The sequence below is a fragment of the Podarcis erhardii genome (assembly GCF_964252035.2).
Source record: "Podarcis erhardii genome assembly, chromosome: 7".
Taxonomy (NCBI): Eukaryota; Metazoa; Chordata; class Lepidosauria; order Squamata; family Lacertidae; genus Podarcis; species Podarcis erhardii.
The window spans coordinates 3,263,189-3,283,466 of NC_138511.1; the positions used below are offsets into that span (position 1 = coordinate 3,263,189).

The window sequence follows — 20,278 nt, forward strand, 5'->3', positions numbered from 1 at the left end:
ACTTCAAAAAGAGTCAGATAACTCAGAACATCAGTGGGGGGCCCCCTGATATTTCAGAAATGCCCTCCAGTTAAGGTTGCTCAAAGTTAGCCCCGGAGGAGACTGTCTGCGATTTTCTCCTCGTGGCTCCTCGTGACTAGTCATACCTTGGAACAGGATGTCAAGACGCTCGTCCCTCCGGACGCAGGTGTTCCACCGCCCCGTATCCACGTGAGGGTCTAGGGAGAAATTCCTCCTCCTCTGCTGCTGCGTACTGTCGCACTGCTCCACGAGTTTCCCAAGCTCTTACTGGCGAGTAGACCCATCCTGGGCTGGCTGGGCGAACGCCGTCTCACTGTTTTGCAAATGTCACGCAATGGACGCTCTTGACGGTAGTCTCCCACAGACACTTCTTGCAGCTGCTGCAGCAGATCTTGATACTCATAAGCCATCCGGCTGACTCTCGGCCCCATAAGAATGGACTAGCCCATCTTTGGAAACTTATCACGGCACCGGTATCCACCTTGGCCTGGGTTTTGCACCCATTCAACCGCATCGCCCTCTGAAAACTCCATCTCTTTGGGCTCTGCATAAACAAGATAGTTCCCTCTAGGACGTGTGGAGGCCATCCTAGCTTCCACTTCCTCACGTGGTGACAAGAGTTGGTTAACTGGCAGACTTCTGGGTTGGCGCCATCGACTAATGGCGGATTCCCTCCGAGCTCCGGAGGGAATCGGCTCCACAGGATCGGGTCTTGTCCGCGGTGGCGACGCGGGGACCCTTAAAAATCACAGGCGTGGATGCCTGTGAACGTGGTGACTCGGCGGGCACCATTTGCGCCCCCCCAAACCGCGAGGGAGCCTTTTTAAAGGCTTCGGAACGGGGACGGGGTGCGGCGCGGTGCTGTGAGTAGACTGCTCCTTCTGCGGAGTGAAGCCTCAAGCCATTGTCGGAGAGCGCTGACTTTTTCCTTGGAACAATTGGACTTTAAAGTAACAACCCGTGAGTAATACGGAATTTGGAATTTAAAGGAAAATCTTTCTTGAATTAGGAACGAGCGGGGAAGGGTTAAAAAGGAAGTCCGCCCCCCCTCTTTGTAAATAATCTAAAGCAAAGAACCTGCTATCTAAGATCGAGAGAATCCTTTCTTTCTTTTTTAAAAAGACTCCAACCTTCATGGTTTGGCACTATAAGAAACTTTACTGGAGGATAAAAGATTAATTTTGAGAGCTGAAGTTTCACCCCCCCGGACCCGGGAGCGTCCCGCGAGAGAGCCTGAGAATGAACTATTGAAGAGTTTGACAGCTGTCAAATTGGCTGTCAGCAGGAAAAAGAGAACTTTGTTTTCATCGCTTCTGCTGGTTATATTTGTTACAAATTTGTTGAAAATAAGGAAGGGCTGATACAAACTAACTTGTCTATTGGACTTAAGCTGAAAGACATTAAGGAACTAAAATCCCCCTAGAGCAGGTTTAGGACATTACAAGAATGGCTGGAGGAGGGAAAATCCAGACTGAATTGGATAGAACATTTGTTCTCTTGGGAAAGTTACAAGGTGAAATTGATGTTTTGGCTACAAGCGTCACAACTTTGGTCTTAGCAGCAAACAACATTGTTGAAGCCGATAAGGACTTGAAGCAGGAAGCTCATACAATTGGGCAAATAGAGAAATTTGAGATTTATGAGAATATGGAGAAGGAGACATATGCTGCCCCTGAAGAAAAGGAAGGAGGAACTGTAATTTCGCAGATGTTAAAGGAGAGTTGTAATTGGTGGCCTGACATGAAGGCAACAATGGAGAATAAAAACTTGATGTGGAAAGCCTGGCCTGAATTGGAGAGCCTAAAATTGAGAGATCTCCTCATGTGGAGATCTGAAGACCGAAGGATTACAAATTTGATTAAGGTGGAAGTTGGAGCTTTGGGGACATTTGGACTTGAAAGGAGCATGAAACAAGATTTGGAGTACCCCATAGGCTCTATTTTTAAGTATGGAGGGCTGACTGGAAAAAATATGGATCCTGTTGGGCCGAAGCCTCTCCGAGATTTGGGGTTTAACATTAAGGACTATCAAAAAGGCCGGCAGAGAGGAACTGAAAGAGATTTAAGAGCCTCGGACGTGAGATCTCCAGGCTAAATAATATATTGAACTGATGAACACTTACAGATAGGTAGCCGTGTTGGTCTGCCATAGTCAAGACAAAATAAAAAAATTCCTTCCAGTAGCACCTTAGCATGCACACGAAAGCTCATACCTAGAACTAACTTAGTTGGTCTTTAAGGTGCTACTGGAAGGAATTTTTTTATTTTGTCTTGATGAACACTTGTTGGGGACTGAAACCGGGAAAGGGGTGGGTGGAGTCTGGGAATCCAAAGGGTATATAACTATAACTTGCTTTGTTGTTATTTTGTTTTGCTATCTGTATGGAATTGGGGAAAGCTGTGGAAGGGAAATTCCGGTCGACTTTAGGGAGAATGTTTAAGAATGAGTAACAATGTATAAGTACCGATGTTTAAATTTGGATAAGTTAAAATTGGTTTTTAAAATGGTTTAAATTAAATGAAAATAAGGTAATAAGGATTTGCTGAATTAATAATTCAAATTGGAATACAAGAAGGGGAGGTGAGAGGAGGTCTGAGAATCAAGTTAAATGAAAATAAGTAATTGAAATTTTATGTGTGTGTTTTTAATTGTTTTTTTAAGTTTTGGATTTTTGTATTTCTGTTGTTTTTTGTTTAAATTTGTTTTTATGTGTTTTTTTGAAAATGCTAATAAATATTCATTAAAAAAAAAGAGTTGGTTAACTGGTGCCCCCCTCACTCTCTCCAAGTTGCAGAACTCTTGCCCACCCTTCCGAACAGTTCTTAATTCGCTGGCATCCACCAGCTCTCTCTCCGACTCGGGATCTCCCAAAAACCAGGAGGCGGATTCCGCTCTGGGACTTGGAGGTTGGGGGGCGTTGTCTCTGAAGGAAGGGAGCTGCCTTCTCCACCCGGACCCCATTCGTCCACAGTACGCAAGGTGTATTCCTAGGAAGCCCCGGCTTCCATAATTCCTGACTATCTCTATCCAAAAAAAATAAAACGCCTGTAGTACACAAAAGAAAAAATTGTGCCAATTGAAAATCAAAGTGCCAATTTAAAATCAAAGTGCCTTTTTGCAGGGAAGTTCCATCCCACCGCTGCCACCGTGTAGTAAAGGGGCTCCGGCCACTCGCCCCTCCCTCACCTGCCCTTGCCCTCCAGCTGGGTCAGGTTTCTGGAATGGAGGCCGGCGGCCATTTACTTTTTGACAAAACAAAACGCAACAGAAATGGTAATGCTGCCACCACTCCGTCTCAGGGCACCAGGAGGCACAGTCCAAGGGAGAAGACTATGCTCCTTTGTTACCGGTTGCCCCACTCTGCAAGCTGCTTCCGCAAACTTGCAGGCAGAAATTCATCAGGTATAGCGTAACCAAGTGGTCAGGCGTTGGACTGAGATTTCCCCTCAGACTGGCACATAAGACAAAAGAAAGTTTCTTTTTTTAAAATTTATTTTAAAAAACACAAAGTTGACATGCTTAAAAAGCAGGCACATCTTTTGTATCTTGCAGGCAGATAAAATAAAAACATTGTTTAGCATAGCTAACTAAGATACTCACTTCTAAGAACAAAGACAGAGATAGGATAGTTTCAAAGTCCTTCAGTAGATCCGCATTACAAAGTCAGCAGGAATCTCCATTACAAAGAGACACAAGATGGCTGCCAGCAAAGGTGGTACGCTAACAGCCGGGCGAATCGCAGGTTGCAGAGCGCTCTTTCTCAGCCATTCTTAGGATCTTTATTCCCAGGTAATTAAAAAACTGATAACAACACTAGGTGGGTGTGAATAGCTGGAGCCCCAGGTGTCAAGCCCCCAAATCAAACTAGAGAACTTCCTTCCTAAGATAACAATTTACACATTTGGAGACTGTCGGTTTGCAGGGTTAAAGCAACAGACCTCTTTCCCATTACTAGCCATGTTGGTCTGCCATAGTCAAAACAAAATAAAAAAATTCCTTCCAGTAGCACCTTAAAGACCAACTAAGTTAGTTCTAGGTATGAGCTTTCGTGTGCATGCACACTTCTTCAGATACCTGAAGAAGTATCATACCTAGACCTCATACCTAGACCTCTTTCCCATAACTCTTGTGGTTTTTTGATTACCCACAATACTCTGCTCCTTTCTTGACCAAAGTTTGAAATCCTTAACTTCACTACAAATGTACAACAATAAACTATCCCAGGGAGTTGACTCAGAGTCAGGGCTTTTCATGGTGGACTATTTTGAGTTGGGCGATGGTCTGCGCCTACAGATCTGTGCACAGAATCTGGCGACCATCCAGGTCATCTTCTGCTCTTTGCCTAACAGCAAAAGGTCAAATTTTTGCTTTTACGGGAGGTCTGCGAGCCTCACCAGTAGGGGATCCATGATCTTACTACAGTGGTGCCTCGCAAGACAAAAAGAATCCGTTCCGCGAGTCTCTTCGTCTAGCGGTTTTTTCGTCTTGCGAAGCAAGCCCATTGACGGCTTAGCGGATTAGCGCTATTAGTGGTTTAGTCTGATCCATTCTTCACATTCTGACGTTCCTGTTTCTCTTTTCTCTTTTCTCATGGACAGGGAATTGATTTTGATGAAGATCAAATATCGGAAATCAGCCTGGAAGATGGGGAGGATCTTCCTCCAAGGTAATCCTGTGCTAATCCCCTCCCCCATAATCAATTCCTTTTAAAAAACAACCCGGTCCATTTCTATGGTGGTGGTGCTTGGGGTCTTTGAAGGACGGGAGGCAATAAACCCTTCTGACAAAAGTGCTACTCCTCTCTCCCCTCAGCATCCCAACCACAGCTTCTCCGGATGCGGCTGATCTTCCTCCTGAAAGCGTCAGCAAGGACCGGCTGAAGAACAGATTTATGGATGTCGTCGCAACGATGAAGAATGGGAAGATCCGAAGGAAGGCGCTCCAAGATCTTTCCGCCCTCCTGAAGAAGATCCAGGAATATGTGAGTTGCGTGACGAGTTCCCGCCTCCCCCACGGAAATAAAGACACAGGACACCAGTATTTTAGGTTAATGGGCAAAATTAGGCCACAACTTTATTGATTACAGGAACTGAGCGGTATTGGCTTAGGCATTGGTCCTATCGACTAACCGGCTTCAGCCCGATTGCTAGAAGACCGGCAAGGGTTAACCACCAGGAGGGGGAGTCCTGCTGATGTACATCAACTAGGAGCTCCCCCGGGGTCACCCCTCGAGGGTGTGCCTTAGGCCCTCACCTCCATAGGCTTCGGACAGGGCAATGCCCCACGGAATCCTTTACCGGACTACGCCCCCCCCACTCATTTGCATAACAATACCCTTACCAATGCCTAACCGCCAATGCTGAGGAAGTTGTGATGATTTGCTACGAGGTAGGCAAAAAACCAAATGGCTGGTGCCAATTTGCCAAGCGGGAAAAATTCCTACCAGGCCCCTTGACGGCGACCAACCAAAGTCCATAGCAATGTCAAAGAGCCAAATCTAAAGGGTGGCAGGGTGGGAAAACCGGAGCTGCTGGGGCACTGGGAGAAAAAGGGAAATCCTTTTTTTTTTCTTCAAAAATTACAGAAAAAAGCAAAAGAGAGAGCAACAACAACAAAAAAAACATACATAACAGTACATCAAAAAAGGAAGAAAGAAAGAAAAACCACATAAAAACCAATACACCAATAACAATAAAAAAACCCACACACCCAATATTCCATATCTCCATCCTTCATTTACTTGTTTCATCGACCTCCTTGCACCTCCTTTTTTGTATTCTAGTTTAGTTATTTGTTTCAGCAAATTCTTTCCATCTTTCTCAATTTTTATTAAGTAATTTGTCTTAACAGTCTAACCTATTAGTTAACTCAGCAAATCCTTTCCATCTTTCACTATATTGTGTCATTCAATTTACTTTAATTTATTTTAACCTTATCTTACCATAAAATACCTTAAAGCTTAAAAATTAATATTTATTTGTGCATAATTCCTTATATCATTTCTACTAAAGCCAAATATTTTCATTCCAACATTTTTCCTAATGCTCATTAATTTTACACTAATTCCCAAAATATTTTTTTTTTTTTTAAAGTTTTCTTCCAATCTTCCTCCAGCGTCTCTTCTTCCTGGTCTCGGGTTATGTCAGTCCTTACTGTCCATTCCATCTAGTCCATCAACCTGGTAATCTTATGTCTGAGGCTCTTAAGTCTTTTCCATGTCCCTTCTGCAGATCTTCTTCTTGTTTGTACTTGCACTTTACCTTATCTTTTGTTGATCTCTTTCTTAATTTCTTTCCTTTCTCATTGAGGAGTAGGTCTCGGGGATGTTCCAACTCAAAAATATCTCCGTCTCTCCTCAGCAGATCGGCCCATTCCCCACAGTCCCATTCCCCACAGTCAACAGTGTAGTCCAGAAAATATTTAAAGGCATGTTTCAAAGTCCCTCCAAACTTAAGGGCCCCCACAACTCCAGACCCCCCCTGGCCCACTCCAGATTCAACCTTCAACAACAACGGCTTATGCTCCTGTAGGGCCTTGGGCTTCTCCATTTGTATTACTTGAGGTTCAACAGCAACCTCCTCCATTATCTTCTGCGTTTGCACTTGCTCTATCAAAACAGGTTCTTGAGTTGGCTCCTGGATGGTTTCTGTATAAGTATTCGCTGTTTGTCCAAAATTTTTGACTGCAACAGTCATCAAATCCATCTTCTCATGCATCTGCTCCAACAAAGCGCTTGTCTTGCAAAAAACAAGCACCAAAACTTCTTCCAAACACATTTTTGTTCAAGGTCACAGTCTGTTCCCAGGATCCTAATCACCACAGCTGTAAAGTCCCCAGATCGACTCCAGCAACAATTTAATAAACTCCCTCTAGAGGAGACAATTTCTATTTGTATCCATCTTTTGAAAGCAGATCCAACAAAATAAAGTTACTTTCATTTTTCAATTTTTTTGTTTCTTTTAAATGCAAAAGGCAACATTGGAGACAATTTGTTTCTCTTTAACTATCTGTCAAAGGATGTTCCTTTCGCAGTCAATGAACTTCACAAAAAATCTCTGTCTCTGACACCCCGTTCCCAGGTTTGAGACAGTGGAAATTTATCTTTCTTTACTCTCTCTCCTGCAGGCTTAAACAGTCAAAATTCCCCCTCTTTACTCTTGCTTCCAAGAGGGGTTTAGATGGTTAAAACAGAAGGAATTTTAAACCTTTATGTACAGCTTTCCAGACTTTAGCTTGCACAATTTTTGCTTCAGGCTATTTACAAAAGCGGAAGGCGGACTTCCTGTTTAGGACCTTCCCGCTTGAGTGCCAAATTAAAATGTTTCTTAGCCCAATTTTCTGTTCTACTCACGGGTACTTGTTTAGAGTCCAATTGTCCACAGGAAAAAGTCAGCGCTCTCTGGCAACGGCTGTGCGGCTTCACTCCGTAAAAATAGCGGTCGATTCAAAACACCGCGCCGCTCACCCCACGTCGCTTCGGATCCCCGAAAAAGGGGTTTCCTTGCGTGTGTGTGTGGGGGGGCGCTCCTGGTGTCAGCCGAATCCCACGTTCCCAGGCTTCCTCCGCCTGGGATTTTTAAAGGGTCTCCGCCTTCGCCGCGGCGGCAAGACCCGATTTTCGCGGAGGGGTTCCTCTGGATCAGAGGAATTCCGCCATTGCCAATGGCGCTAACCCGGAAGTCCGAAAAACGGAAATCCTCAGGCGCGCCGGCCCTAAATAGCGCTGGCCACACCTCCCGGGCCAGCCGATTGGCTGGCAAGGGAGGTGACACGCCCAAGGATTCCCTGCTCTTGCGGGGGCTGCAAGCCAGCCCCCGAGTACGTAGGGGGAGGGCATGAAGCCCACAAGCCCACCTCCTCTCCAGCTCAGAAGTGGCGTTACTGAAGGGAAGCATTGCAACCATGCAGGGCTGTCAAGGCCTTCAGGCTGCTGCTTCTGGGCCCACCCTGCAAGGTGCCCAAGGGACAATCAGGCATCCCAGCACATACTCAATTTGGAGAACAGAGCTGGGCCATAGTGAGTAAAATGGCTGAGAAAAGAAGAAAAAAGCAAACATTAGGAAAAGAGGGGTGGGAAGTCAAAAAGAACTGGATTTTTTTCTGTAGAGGATGCTAAATGTTTTGGAATGTTTGGAAGATTTAATAAAAATGTTATAGGAAAAATGGTGATGGGTTGCTTATCAGTCCCTTCTCTGGGTTTCTTCTCAGCCATCGGTAGCGGTTCCTGCACCCTCCTTTGGCCAACTGGTGGCGATTTCCTGCCTTTGTGCATTGGATCCGGACCCGGAGAGCAGGCAGCGGGCAGCAGAGGCTCTCTGCCATCTTCTGCCCATCCTGCGGCACAACGAAGGTAAGTCTAGAAGAATGTATCCCAGCATGGGGTGGGGGTGAGCAAGACCCAAACTAACCCTTTGGCTTTCCTTTGCAGAGATGCTGCCACGAACATCATGGAACCAAACACTTATCACCAGAGCTGAGAAGGTCCTCAGATCCACCGGAGGACCGGTTCCTGAACTGTTCGTGAATAATTGTTACTCTCTTGCCAGGGTAAGTCGCTGTCTCTCAAGCCACGTGTTCTAGGTTCCGCAGAGGCAGCACCTGGGCTTTCTGCTCCCCAGCCCTGCCCTGTGGGCATCTCTGACCTCCCTCTCTTGCTTCAGGTCTTTGGCGCTTTTCTCCCCGCGGAGCAGCTCTTGGAGGCCATGTGCTTCCTGGCCAGAGACCTGGTTGTCGAGAGCAGCTTCAACCCACTGGATATCTCCCACTTACTGCAAGAATTCATCAAGCAGTTTGGCGGCACAAAAGTGGAGGTAAGGCATCTGCAAAGGTAGGAGAGAAGAAGATTCTCTGCTTTGGTGTAGGGGAGGCCACCTCATGCCATTGGGTGGCCAGGACACATGTTAGTTGAGAGGGGCCTGGCAATGTCAGGACAAGAACCGCAGCCAAGGGTCCTGAGAAACATGGATTCAGGGATGGGGAATCCTCCTCCTTCTGGGAGTAGACTGGCAAGCTTCTTCTCTTGGCCCACAATGGATAGGGGAACTGGCGCCCTGGAGCTGCCTGGGTTCAATACTTCCAAGGACCCTGAGTGGTACCTTGGAAGGAAGATGGCTGTGGTGGCACAGGTCAAGGGTCCCTCTTTCAATGAGGGATGGAGGGATCCACCTGCAGACAGCCCCACTTCCTTGTACTCTCCAAGCAACTCTCTCCTTTTCTCTGACAGGTGAAGGTGCTGCTGGAGGCCTTCTATAAGATCAGCCAGGGGCCTACAGTGCAAGGCAGAAGCATGGCCGTCTTCGCTTTGTCCATCTTGTCGCACCACCACCTGGCGACAGTGGTTGAATATCTCCTCCAGTTTCCTTTCGGGTATGGAGCCCTCCAGGTTCTACTGGGCTAAGGGGGAGGTTGGCAAGCTGCAGGGCTTGCTCAGAAAGCCCTTGCTGCCATTTCCTCTCTCTGGAGCATGGCAGCAAGCAGAAGACTTGAAGCTGACCATTGCTCTTGTTTTTGCATTCACAGAGACTGCGAGAGAGTGTGGAAGGAGGTGTTAGCATCGGCCGACCCACAACAACTGATCCATCTTACGGCCAAGCAGCTTTACGAAAGCCCCTTGGCGGAATCTGCCACCAAAGTGGTAAGGACCACCTGCTTTCTGGCTTCCTTCTTCCTAGGATAATATCTAGGGATTCCTGTATTCTGCAGAAAAGCAGGGAAAGTGACTTGCACCCCTCTCTCTTCCAGCAACATCTCACCAGCCTGTTGCACGCCATCCTCAGGATGGAGGACTACAAGGCAGCTGTGCGCCAGAACTTCCCACAGCTGCTCATCGCTCTCCTGGGGATGGTTATGAACTTCCATTACGACCAGGAATTCCTCGGGTGAGTAGTGTGTTGCAAAGGGACCAATGGAGTCCTTTCCCCTTCAGCCTCGGGGGGTTTCCTGTCCAGCTTGGTTTTGCAAGGGAGGCACTCCTTCAGGCGGCTGCTAGGGAGGAGGGATGGGGAAGGAATTTGAGTGTGTGGCAATGACCCTCCTGGTAAAACTGGCCTTGCTTTTGTTGCAGAGGGGCTAAGGAAGTTCTGCACCTCCTTCTTGGCACCACTGGAGAGCAAGTGGAGGCGGCCATCGTTGACCAACTTTTCTGCCGGGAGACTTTCAGCCAGGGGTTGTCTGCCATGGTGAGGTAAGAGGAAGAACGCGGTGACCTTCCCCAGTGGTCTGGCAAATGGAGCTGAAGGCACGGGATCGGACTGTGCCCCTGTTTGCTTCCTGCGGTGTCTTTGCCTTCCTTACCAAGATCTGTTTCTCCATTTCAGAGCTGTCGGAAAGCGACGCTGGTGGATCCCTCCCATGGTGGAAAGCATCATCGCTGCTCTCGAGGACCAGGAGTTTGCCGGAATGCCACAAGTCGCGGCAGCTATCTACATCGAGGTGAGGGGGACTGACGCGGGAGGAAATGGGTGCAGCAAGGAGGCCCTGGCTTGGTTTCTGCCAAGTGTTGGGCTGCTTTGAGCCTACGGACTGTTGCCTGTTTTAGTGCTCCTCAGAGTAGACCCATTGGATTTGATGTACATGACAAACTTTGGTGCATTCACTTCAGTGGGTTTGCTCTGTGCAGAATTGCAAATGGTGGGTAAAAGGAGAACCTGCCTCAGCCTGTCATCACTGAAGTGTTTCTTTCTCTTTGGGCCTCTTTAGCTGCTCAGCTGCCATCTGGAGGTCTATCCCTGTGAAGATACACTGGAGCAGCTCCTCAACTGGCTGGAACACGACCACCTGCAAGTCCGGAAGCTCAGCGTCAGAGGGATATCCCTGCTTCTGGACTCTGACATGGCAAGTGATGCTCAGAGGGAGGGAGGGAGGGAGGGAGGGAGGGAGGGGGGGTACAGATCTCGATTCTAATCATGGTCCAGCACTCTTTTGCTGGCACAATACTGAAGGGCCTGTGCTAAAAGGTGTGAGGCCTTTCAGACCTTTGAAAAGATTCTCTCTTTTGTGTAGGACCCTTCGCTTCTGCGGCTGTTGCTGCTGGATTCCCTCCCTTCTGCAGAAGCCGATGTCCTCCCAGAGTTGATAGAGCTAGTAGACCAAGCCTACCATTCCAGGGAGCTGGGAGAGGAAGACCTGAAGATGCTGGCAGCAACCTACTGCGGTCTGGCTGCCCATGTGAGTGTTAGGGAAAACATGACATCACACCCGGTGGAGGAGGAATGCTTTGGAAGAGGAAGGGTGGGGTTTAGACTGGCATGCAGCGGAGATGTTCTGGCTTCAGGAGGGTGTTCCTCTGGAGCACCTTCTCTTGGAAGCCTGCCTGGAAAACGCAGGGGGAGAGCCACCCCTGCCCCCAGTCTCCCCCAGGAGGAGGATAGGGGGCTGAGCAGCCTCAAAACACCCCAGTGGGCAGGAGAAAGGAAGGTGATCTGCTGAGAAACACAACCTCTGATATTTTCTGCCTACAGGAGGAAGCCTCCGTCCGGGCATCAGCCATCGAACATCTGGGGCTGCTTCGGGGCTGGGTGAGAGACCAAAGGCTTCCCATAACAACAACAGAAGAGGAAGCCATTCACGAACTGGTTGTGGTCCTCATTCACCTCGAAGACGAGGACGTGGTGGCCAAGGTGAGGGCCAAAGAGGTGGACTTACACAGTAGGAGGGAGGGATTGTTCTCAGGAGCTTACGAGACTATGTACCGCAATTTGTAACCCTCTTCTCTTCTTGTGCTGCAGGCCGCAAGGAGGGCTCTTTCCCATCTAGCCCCACAAGTCAAGTGGTGGGCTCGTTCCAACAAATTTAGCCTCCACTTTGCTCTCCACCAGGCTGCCAAGCATCTGGTAAGGTCCCTCTGCTTTGTTTGCAGCTTTGCCCAGGCATGTCTCTGGGACTGCAAGGCTCCTCTGCCGCACTCTCAAGCCTCTCTGATGCCAATTCTCCTTTGTCTTTGCCCACAGAGCAAGACCTTCAGCAAGGACATCCTTCGGAGTGCTGCCTTGACATGTACGAAGCCGTCCGCCAACAGGCTGCCATCAGTCTCCAGGGTGGCAGCTCTGCTTCTGGGTAAGTCAAGCAATGTTCTTCCCTAGTAGGGATGGACAGAAACATCTTGGTAACGATGGCTGGGAGGATGGACATGTCCCCAGGCCACCTGCTAGGTAGGCCTCCATCTGCACCCAGATCTTGCTCTGAGTGAGGGTGGAGACCTCTAGAGCATACCTGCCCTCCTACCGAGCTGCCTCTGTCTCCACTTGCTTTGCATCGAGATGACGTCCCTTTTCTTGTCTATTTCTCTCTCTAGGTCACCTGGCTTTCCGGGATGCCAGTTTCATCCACCATCACGACATGGCATCCTATGGAACATGTGAGTGAGACGTACGGAGGGCAGGGAGGGATGCTTCTGCTGAGAAAGGTCTTCAGGGGAAGGCAAATTCTCAGATGTATGTTCAGACAGAGGTGCCACAAGATGAACATGCAGAGAGAATTGGCATGTGACTTCACTGCTCTCTCTCACACATAAACTCCCCTGACGGCTGTTTTCATATTGTTGATGGATGGCTCTTTTCCTGTGTATCTCCGCCTTGCTCAACCTTTCTCCCTTGCCCCTCAGGGCTGGAAGAGATGCAGCAGCACGAGGAAGAAGGGCTCAGGCAGACAGGGAGGAGCTGCCTGAACATCATGCAGCGGGCCTATAAACATCGGAAGAAAGGCAGGGTCCAGCGCTTTTTGAGGAGGCTGCTCCACTGCGTTCACAGGGAACCTTACCCGCAGGACTTCCTGAGCTGCATGCCAGGTGAGTGAGGCATCTGGTGGGCTATTGGGACACCTGGTGGAATGTCTGGATGGGACGTTTCTCAAGGAGCCTCTTTCTCCTCCTGACAGAACATCCGGAGTTGCGCCAGGCCAAGGCAACGTAACATCAGAGTTGTGCTGCAGTGATACCATCTTCTGCTCTCCGCGGGATCCAGTCTGGACCAGCGCCAGGAACATCAGCACCATCAGGATGGCCCAAGAGGAGTGGTGCTGCCCTCACGACCTTCCGTACACAGCGGTAGGAAACCTTTTTGTTGTTGTTGTGTTTCTGGTTGATGTTGTTTTGGATTGTTGATTTTTTTGATTTTGAATCTCAGGGTGGTTCACAACACCAAGTATACGAAGCACAAAATACATAATAAGAATAATCACTGCACAAAATTCATAATAAAAATATCAGAACATAATATAAATTAAAATAATAAAAACATACTAAAAAGAGCCACAAGACTAATGTATGCACACTAATAAACAATACAAGAGTCCTGAAACAACACTCCAGCCCACAAATACAAAATCTAAATCAACATAACACATTTAACAATCATTTAAAACAACCCCACCTTCTTGAAGAAGGCTGATATATTAGATTTAGAAGGTTGGAATACGAGGTTTGGATGGTACGCCTACCTAACATACAACAAAGTGGCAGTGCATAAGGACTTTTTAAATCATATAGTCAGAATTTCATTATACAAGGTCTGGGATAAGTACCACAGACTATTAGAGCCCAAAATATCCTGGTGGGTATCCCCAGTGGAGATGATAACGGTAAAAAAGACAAACATGGACACAAATTGGGCAACTTAGCAACAATTAATAAACGTAGAACAGGACCAATTTAAAATCAAATTGTATGAAGAAATTAAACAGTATTGTAACGGCTAGATTCACTATCACCTAATAGTGCATATATTTAATCAGGATAAGAAAATTAGTTTTGGAGAAAAGAAGTCATTCTTACAAAAGGAATTAGTACAAATTAATAAAAAGACCCTATCTAGGATGTATGATCTACTTTTGGAATGGGAACTCAAGGATGAGATCTAAAGGACGTTATGATAAAGTGGGCGCAGGATTTTGGCCACAACATAATGTTAGCTGTGGAAATTTGACATCAAGTTCACAGCATGCTATACAATAAGGGAGAATCTAATGAAAATGATCTACCGATGGTACTTAACCGCTGCCCCAAGGAATTGGCAAAAATCTATAAGCAAAAAACCAATGTGTGCTGGAGATGTAACACCGAGATAGGAACAATGTACCATATTTGGTGGGCTGTAAGGAGATAAAAAGCTTTTGCAACAAAGTTCATGAAGAAATCATTAAGATTTTTTAAAAAAACATTCAATAAGAAATCACAAGCGTATGTTGCAAACCTATAAGGAATACCTGATACCCATTCAAAATATGCTCAAGAATCAACAGACGCAGCAATGGTTATCATTTATAGGGGCCTGTAATTTTGGCAACTCATCCTCAGTAGCTGAGGTCATGAAACTTCACTCTGCATTTGCCTTCCGGGACTATTTTACAAAAACCTCCTGGCAAGAAGATAGTCAAGAACAAGTCTATTAGCTGCTGCTATCTGGTTCAAATCCTCAATCTCAGACTGCAACCATCGGAGGATATGTGTAGTGGCATTGATGGTTTTCTCCAACCTGCATGTTAGGGCAAATAGTGCTTCACGGTTTTGTTCAGCCACAACTCCTGGATGTATGCCGATGGTGAGGATGCTAACGAAGCCTCCACCAACAGCACCCACAGACCAGGCCAGGAAAATCTCATCACTGCACTGTTCCCCTTGGACTTCTCTCCTCTTTCTGTTTCTAAGAGAGGGTAGAGGAGGAAAAGCCTCCACAGTCACAGGGAAAGTAAAGGCACCTATTCCCACACACTGATAATTACCAGGGTAGTAATTAGTGGCTAGTCCATTATACAAGAACCAAAGATTGGAGTCCTTGATCAGCCAGCCAGAGCAGATGGATCCCTGTCCGGTGAAGTTACTGTATATTGGCGAAAGTATGGATACAGATCTGAGGATGTGGTGTTGCTTTGGTAAGAGGCATTGAAGGAACCCCACAAGCAAAACTTAGCCGTGCACTGTGTGTAATTTCCCAGCCAACCTTTATGTTGGTGGTGGTGGACATGCGGCCAATCTTTCCATTTGGCGTTCCATGATCCAGAGGCATAACAACAAAAGCACAAGCCCCGGGTGGTTCTGGAGAACCGGAAATATCGGTAGGAGGTATCATTCATTTCAGAAGGAGGTGTCGCGAAAAGGCCACTTTGATTATACAGTAGGCCTGCCAAGACAATGTCAGGGTCCCTGATTAGTCCTGGGATATGTCAGCTACCTTTCTAGGGTGTTCATAATAAAGGGTGACATTTTCGCCATATATTTAAACATCTGCTTAGCATGCTTTACAAAAACATTTTCTTTTGTCATTGGTCTCCTCAAGGTCAAGATGCACATCAGGGTTAACATCAACTTCATCATAATCAAGGAACTCCACGTGTTCAAGGAGCCCAAGGATATCAACAATTCCTCGTGGGTAGTCTTTCCGAAGAAATACTTCCTATATACATAAAAGAAGATAAGGAGAACAGTTATTATTACTGTAAGAAGAACTGGAGGTAACCAAGACCAGAGCATACCTGGAGAGTGAGCCAACCCTCCATTCAGCCGCACCCAGTAGAGCCTCTTAGTGGTTCCCGGGTTCTGGTTCAACTGGAGTGGTCAATTCACACTGCATACACTCTGCTATTGCTACTCAAAAAGGGTTTGGGGGGGGGAGGAAAGAAGGCTACTGTGACCAGTATGGTGGGAGGAAGTACACCTTGGGGTGGTGGGTGAGAGAACCCGACAACAGTTCTTTTAGGTTCTCCGGGCATTTACCTCCTATGATAGGTTGGTCTTGGCCAAAACCCTTCTAAGGGTATATGGGTACATGGCACAGCTGCCTTGGTAATGCTTGTATCCAAACGGGTATGTACCAATCATGAAAATACAAGGGGATATGACATCCGTAATCCTCCAACAACTCTACCCACTTATCAGTTATGTTCCCTAGCCCATCCACATTCCTTACTACTATCTGTACAGCTGGTCTGTATTTAAATCTGGCACAAATTGAGGGCTGGCTGATAATTCAACTGGTAAAGATCCTCCCATCTGCCGGTGCAGTTCCTCAATCTTCGGGTGTGCGTAGACTCACTGGCTTCCGGTGCAGTGAGAACAGACCGGGTGTCTGGGGCTCGTGCCCTAACCCCCTCCCGGTGGGGCTAGGGGCAGGGGTTCCTGGTGATCTTCAACTTCAGAGGGTCCGAAGGATTCTGCTCACAGTTCCAATGACCCTCAGACCACTTCAGATGAGAATGATCAATCCAGCGGGTCACCTCGGCCACTTTCACCGTGGTAGGCGTTGCAAGCAAGATGGCATATGGACCACACCACTTAGGAGCCAAACATATCTTTTAATTTATAAAATCCCTGATCTTCTAATTTCTTCCACCAACCAGGCTCCCTTTGACCCTCCTACATATATTTTAACGGCATCCACCTTGAGTATGTTGGCATCCATTTTGTATTCCAGTTCTTCCGGATTCCTAACGCAGTTTTCCTTGGTCCTATTGTCTTCTTAAAAGCCGTGTTAATATCTCTGTTAAATAGCCCTTCTCTTCCTATTCCTTCATTTATTTCATTCTCCAGTCTTATCCATTTAATCCCTTCCTTATATCCAATATCTATTCGATTTTTCAATTGGAACGTTTCATAGTAAAATTCTAAGTTCAGTATTCCCCATCCCATTGCTTCTTGAGATGAATAATTTACTATGGCTGGGGTTCTAACTCTTTTACTTCCAAAAATCCATTTTTAAAATACCTTATTCCATGTTTTGAACCATATTTTCCTAATGGGTAGTGTAATTACTTGAAATAAATATAATAATTTCGGTACCAAAAACATTTTAACTGCTCCAACCCTACCTAGAATAGATAAATTCTTATTATTCCACGACTTTATATTCTTCTTGATCTTTCTCCACGCTTCTTTGTAATTTACATCTGGAATCCTAGCACTATTTTTAATAATATTTACCCCAAGTATTCAATTTTTTCCCTATTGATATCCATCTTTGTCATTTTTGCAATTTTCTTCTTCTCCTCTTTATTTACATCCCCAATTAAAATTTCAGACTTCTCCAAATTTACTCCCAAACCCGACTCCTCTTTAAAGTCCTTCAGGATTATCATAAGTTCTCTTACACCCTCTAAGGGGTTTGTAAATAATAATAGGATAGCAGCTGCATACATGTTTAACTTCATGTCTTCCTTTCCTTCCTTATACCCTTTTATCCTTACTGATTTTCGTATTCTGTCTGCCAAGTACTCCATACCCAATGCAAATAGTAGTGGTGAGAGTGAACATCCTTGTTTAACTCCTCTTTGTATATTGAATTGATCTGGAACCCCCTCGTTCACTCTGACCACAGCCTTCCCTTCTCTATACAATTCCCGGATTGCTTCAACAGAGTTCTCTCCTAATCCTACCTCCTGCATAATATTCCATAAGAATTTATGTCTAATTGTGTCGAAGGCCTTATACACATCCAATTTCAAGACCACCAATTTTCCTTTTACCCTGCTTGTTAATAAATGTATTTATTAAAACAAAAAAAATATAAAAAATAAAAAAATAAAAAATAAAAAAATAAAAAATAAAAAAATAAAAAAATAAAAAAAATAAAAAATAAAATAAAAAATAAAAAATAATAAAAAAATAAAAAATATAAAATATATTTATTAAATGTATTTATTAAAACACATTTCTTATATGATGGCCTATGTATCTTCCCTTAACAAATCCATATTGATCTTCCTCTATTATTTTAGGTAGTACTTTTTCCAGTCGCCTTGCCAGGATCTTTGTAAATATCTTATAGTCTTGATTTAATAGGCTAATTGGTCTGTATGACCCCACCTCTGTAAGGTCATTTTGTGGTTTTTCAATTACTACTATTTCCGCTAGTTTCCAAGTATCGGGGGCTTTCCCCCCTTCTAAGATATTATTAAATTCTTTTTTCAGTTCTGAGCCCAGGATATCAATTGTTTCTTTATAAAAGTCTGCCGTAATTCCATCTAATCCTGGGGATTTCTTACTTTTAAATGATTTAACTACATTCTCTATTTCTTCCAGAGAAATTTCCTCCTTCAGTCTTAATCTATCACTTTCTTCAATTTTAAACCCTAAACTTTCCCTACTTATATTTTTATTATCTTCTTTATATAAAGATTGATAGAATTCTGCAAATTCTTTCCTTATTTCTCTAGAGCTTTGTGTAAGTATTTTCCTTCTGGTCTTAATGGCCTTCACCCTCTGTTTATCCCTCCTTTTCTTTAAATAGTTTGCCAGTCTCTTATATGATCCTATTGAGGTCTCTGAAAACCATTTTTGATCATATTATCTCTCTTCCAACTTTATCCAGCTCATCCAATTCCTGTTTTAACTTTCTCAACTGCTCCTGTCTCCTCCTTAGAAATGTAACCTGTTGCAAGATTTCAATCTCTTTAATTTTTTCCTGTCTCCCCGAGTACCAATCCTTCTTAATCACAATCTCTTTCAGGATACAATGTCCTCTTATAACAGCTTTGAAAGCGTCCCATACTACCGGGATCTTGGCTGAAGCATTGTTTTCTTTAAAATACCAACCAATTTGTTTTCTAATATATTCCCTGTCAATCTCTTTTGCCATTATTAGGTTATTGTACCGCCATCTCCTACTTTTTCCATCCTCTTCCAGTCCCAGCTCCACAAATAGTGGAGCATGGTCTGAAATCCATATTCCCATAGTTTTTGCAATTCTAACACTGATTTCATTCCCTTCTTTAATTAGCATGTAGTCAATATAAGAGAAAGTCTTATATCTGTTGGAGAAGAAGGTAGGTTTGGTATTGGGGTTTCCTCTCTCAAAAACATCCTTTAATCCCCATTTAGATAATCTGAAAGTACTATCGTTCTTTATATTCCAGTTAAAGTCTGCCGTAACGATGACTTCCCCTTCAGTGTAAAGCTGCAGTCTATTCAAGGTTTTCTTTAAAAAAACAAAAAAATCTGTCTTGTGTTAGGGCTGTATATATCAGCTATTGTAAAGATTTTTTGTGACACTTTAATTTTTAAGAATATAAATCTACCATCATTATCTTTTTTCCGGCTCAGAACCTCTGGCCTAAGATTTGCATTACATAGTATAGCGACCCCTCTAGCCTTGCTCGTGGCTTTCGATTCTGCTATTAGGCCCCATTGCTGAGAGCATAACAAAGGTCGGTTGTTTGCTTTGGCTCTATGAGTCTCCTGAAGCCATAGTATATCCACTTCCGTTTTCTTTGCCAGTGTCAGTACCCTGTAGCGTTTGGTGTTTGAGGCCAGCCCGTTAACATTTAAAGATAAAACCTTTAAAGATCTATCCATTATCCCAGCTACTGTTTATTTTTTGAATCCCTCTGTGTACATATATTATATTTTCAATTCTGGCCCATTCAATTCCCCCCTGAGACTCAGTTAGGGATCTCCATGATCCCTGCCTCATGGTATCTTGGAGAACCACACTCCTCTCCCTTCGCTCTTGGAAAGTTTATATCAGAAAAAAGCAGCATATATATATTTACAAAAGACCATTTTAGATGCCTCTAGTATATATTATTTCTTGCTGTTTCCTTCGCCTCTCGACTTCTGTCTTCTTTTATTCTCTTGTCTCTGCACTGGAGATTCTTGAGATTCTTCACTCGACGCTCCCTATTGGTCTACCTGTAATTCTTCCGAACATGAGAGTTCTTGCTCAGTCTGTCCTTGTAGTCCAACTCCTAAATCAGCTAGCATTTTTTTTGCTTCACCAGGGTTCTTAGCAGAATATTTCCTGCTGTCTTTAAAAACCAACAGTGTAGCAGGGTAGGCCCAGGTAAAGAGGATTTTGTGATTGTAGAGAGCTTGTGCAAACCGCTGCATACGTTTCCTGTCTTGAAGCGTTTCCTGAGAAAAGTCTTGTCTCACTATGACCTTTTGCTGTTTAAACGGCAGGTCTGCTTTCTGCCGGAGTGATTTATAAATTTGATCTCTTACCTTCTCTCTTGTGAATGCCATAATTACAACCCTGGGAAGTCCAGAGCCTCCTCGTGATGTGAACACCCGGTGCACTCTCTCAATGTCATTCTGCTCAATTTCAATTCCTTGTTCTTTGAGCCATTGTAACATCTCCTTTTCCAGGTCCGTATTCCCAATATCTTCAGAAATATCAGCGAATTTTAAATTCCTTCTGCACAGTCTATCGTTCATTTGTGAAATCCTTTTTGTCAGAGATTCTATTTTGTTTTACGTTTGCATCAGCTACCTCTTTTGCATACTCTGCTATTTTCATAACTTTTTCTACTGTAGCAGTCATTCTTCTCATCT

General features: G+C 45.0%; 1 protein-coding gene across 2 annotated transcripts in view; it reads left to right on the forward strand.

Annotated features, from left to right (window-relative positions):
• The window catches only part of LOC309346354 (maestro heat-like repeat family member 5), a 48,613-nt gene extending 35,389 nt beyond the window's left edge, over positions 1 to 13,224 (forward strand). For both annotated transcript variants that reach the window (XM_081870019.1, XM_081870018.1), the window contains exons 2-19: positions 4,620 to 4,687; positions 4,834 to 5,002; positions 8,230 to 8,371; positions 8,450 to 8,568; positions 8,682 to 8,831; positions 9,245 to 9,387; positions 9,541 to 9,655; positions 9,763 to 9,899; positions 10,085 to 10,204; positions 10,338 to 10,452; positions 10,720 to 10,854; positions 11,023 to 11,187; positions 11,481 to 11,639; positions 11,748 to 11,852; positions 11,970 to 12,075; positions 12,314 to 12,376; positions 12,623 to 12,805; positions 12,895 to 13,224. In XM_081870019.1, the coding sequence (XP_081726145.1) occupies positions 4,913 to 5,002; positions 8,230 to 8,371; positions 8,450 to 8,568; positions 8,682 to 8,831; positions 9,245 to 9,387; positions 9,541 to 9,655; positions 9,763 to 9,899; positions 10,085 to 10,204; positions 10,338 to 10,452; positions 10,720 to 10,854; positions 11,023 to 11,187; positions 11,481 to 11,639; positions 11,748 to 11,852; positions 11,970 to 12,075; positions 12,314 to 12,376; positions 12,623 to 12,805; positions 12,895 to 12,929 (2,082 nt within the window). In that variant the 5' untranslated portion in view covers positions 4,620 to 4,687; positions 4,834 to 4,912 and the 3' untranslated portion in view covers positions 12,930 to 13,224. The remainder of the gene's footprint in view (positions 1 to 4,619; positions 4,688 to 4,833; positions 5,003 to 8,229; positions 8,372 to 8,449; positions 8,569 to 8,681; positions 8,832 to 9,244; positions 9,388 to 9,540; positions 9,656 to 9,762; positions 9,900 to 10,084; positions 10,205 to 10,337; positions 10,453 to 10,719; positions 10,855 to 11,022; positions 11,188 to 11,480; positions 11,640 to 11,747; positions 11,853 to 11,969; positions 12,076 to 12,313; positions 12,377 to 12,622; positions 12,806 to 12,894) is intronic.
• Positions 13,225 to 20,278: the final 7,054 nt, after the last annotated feature.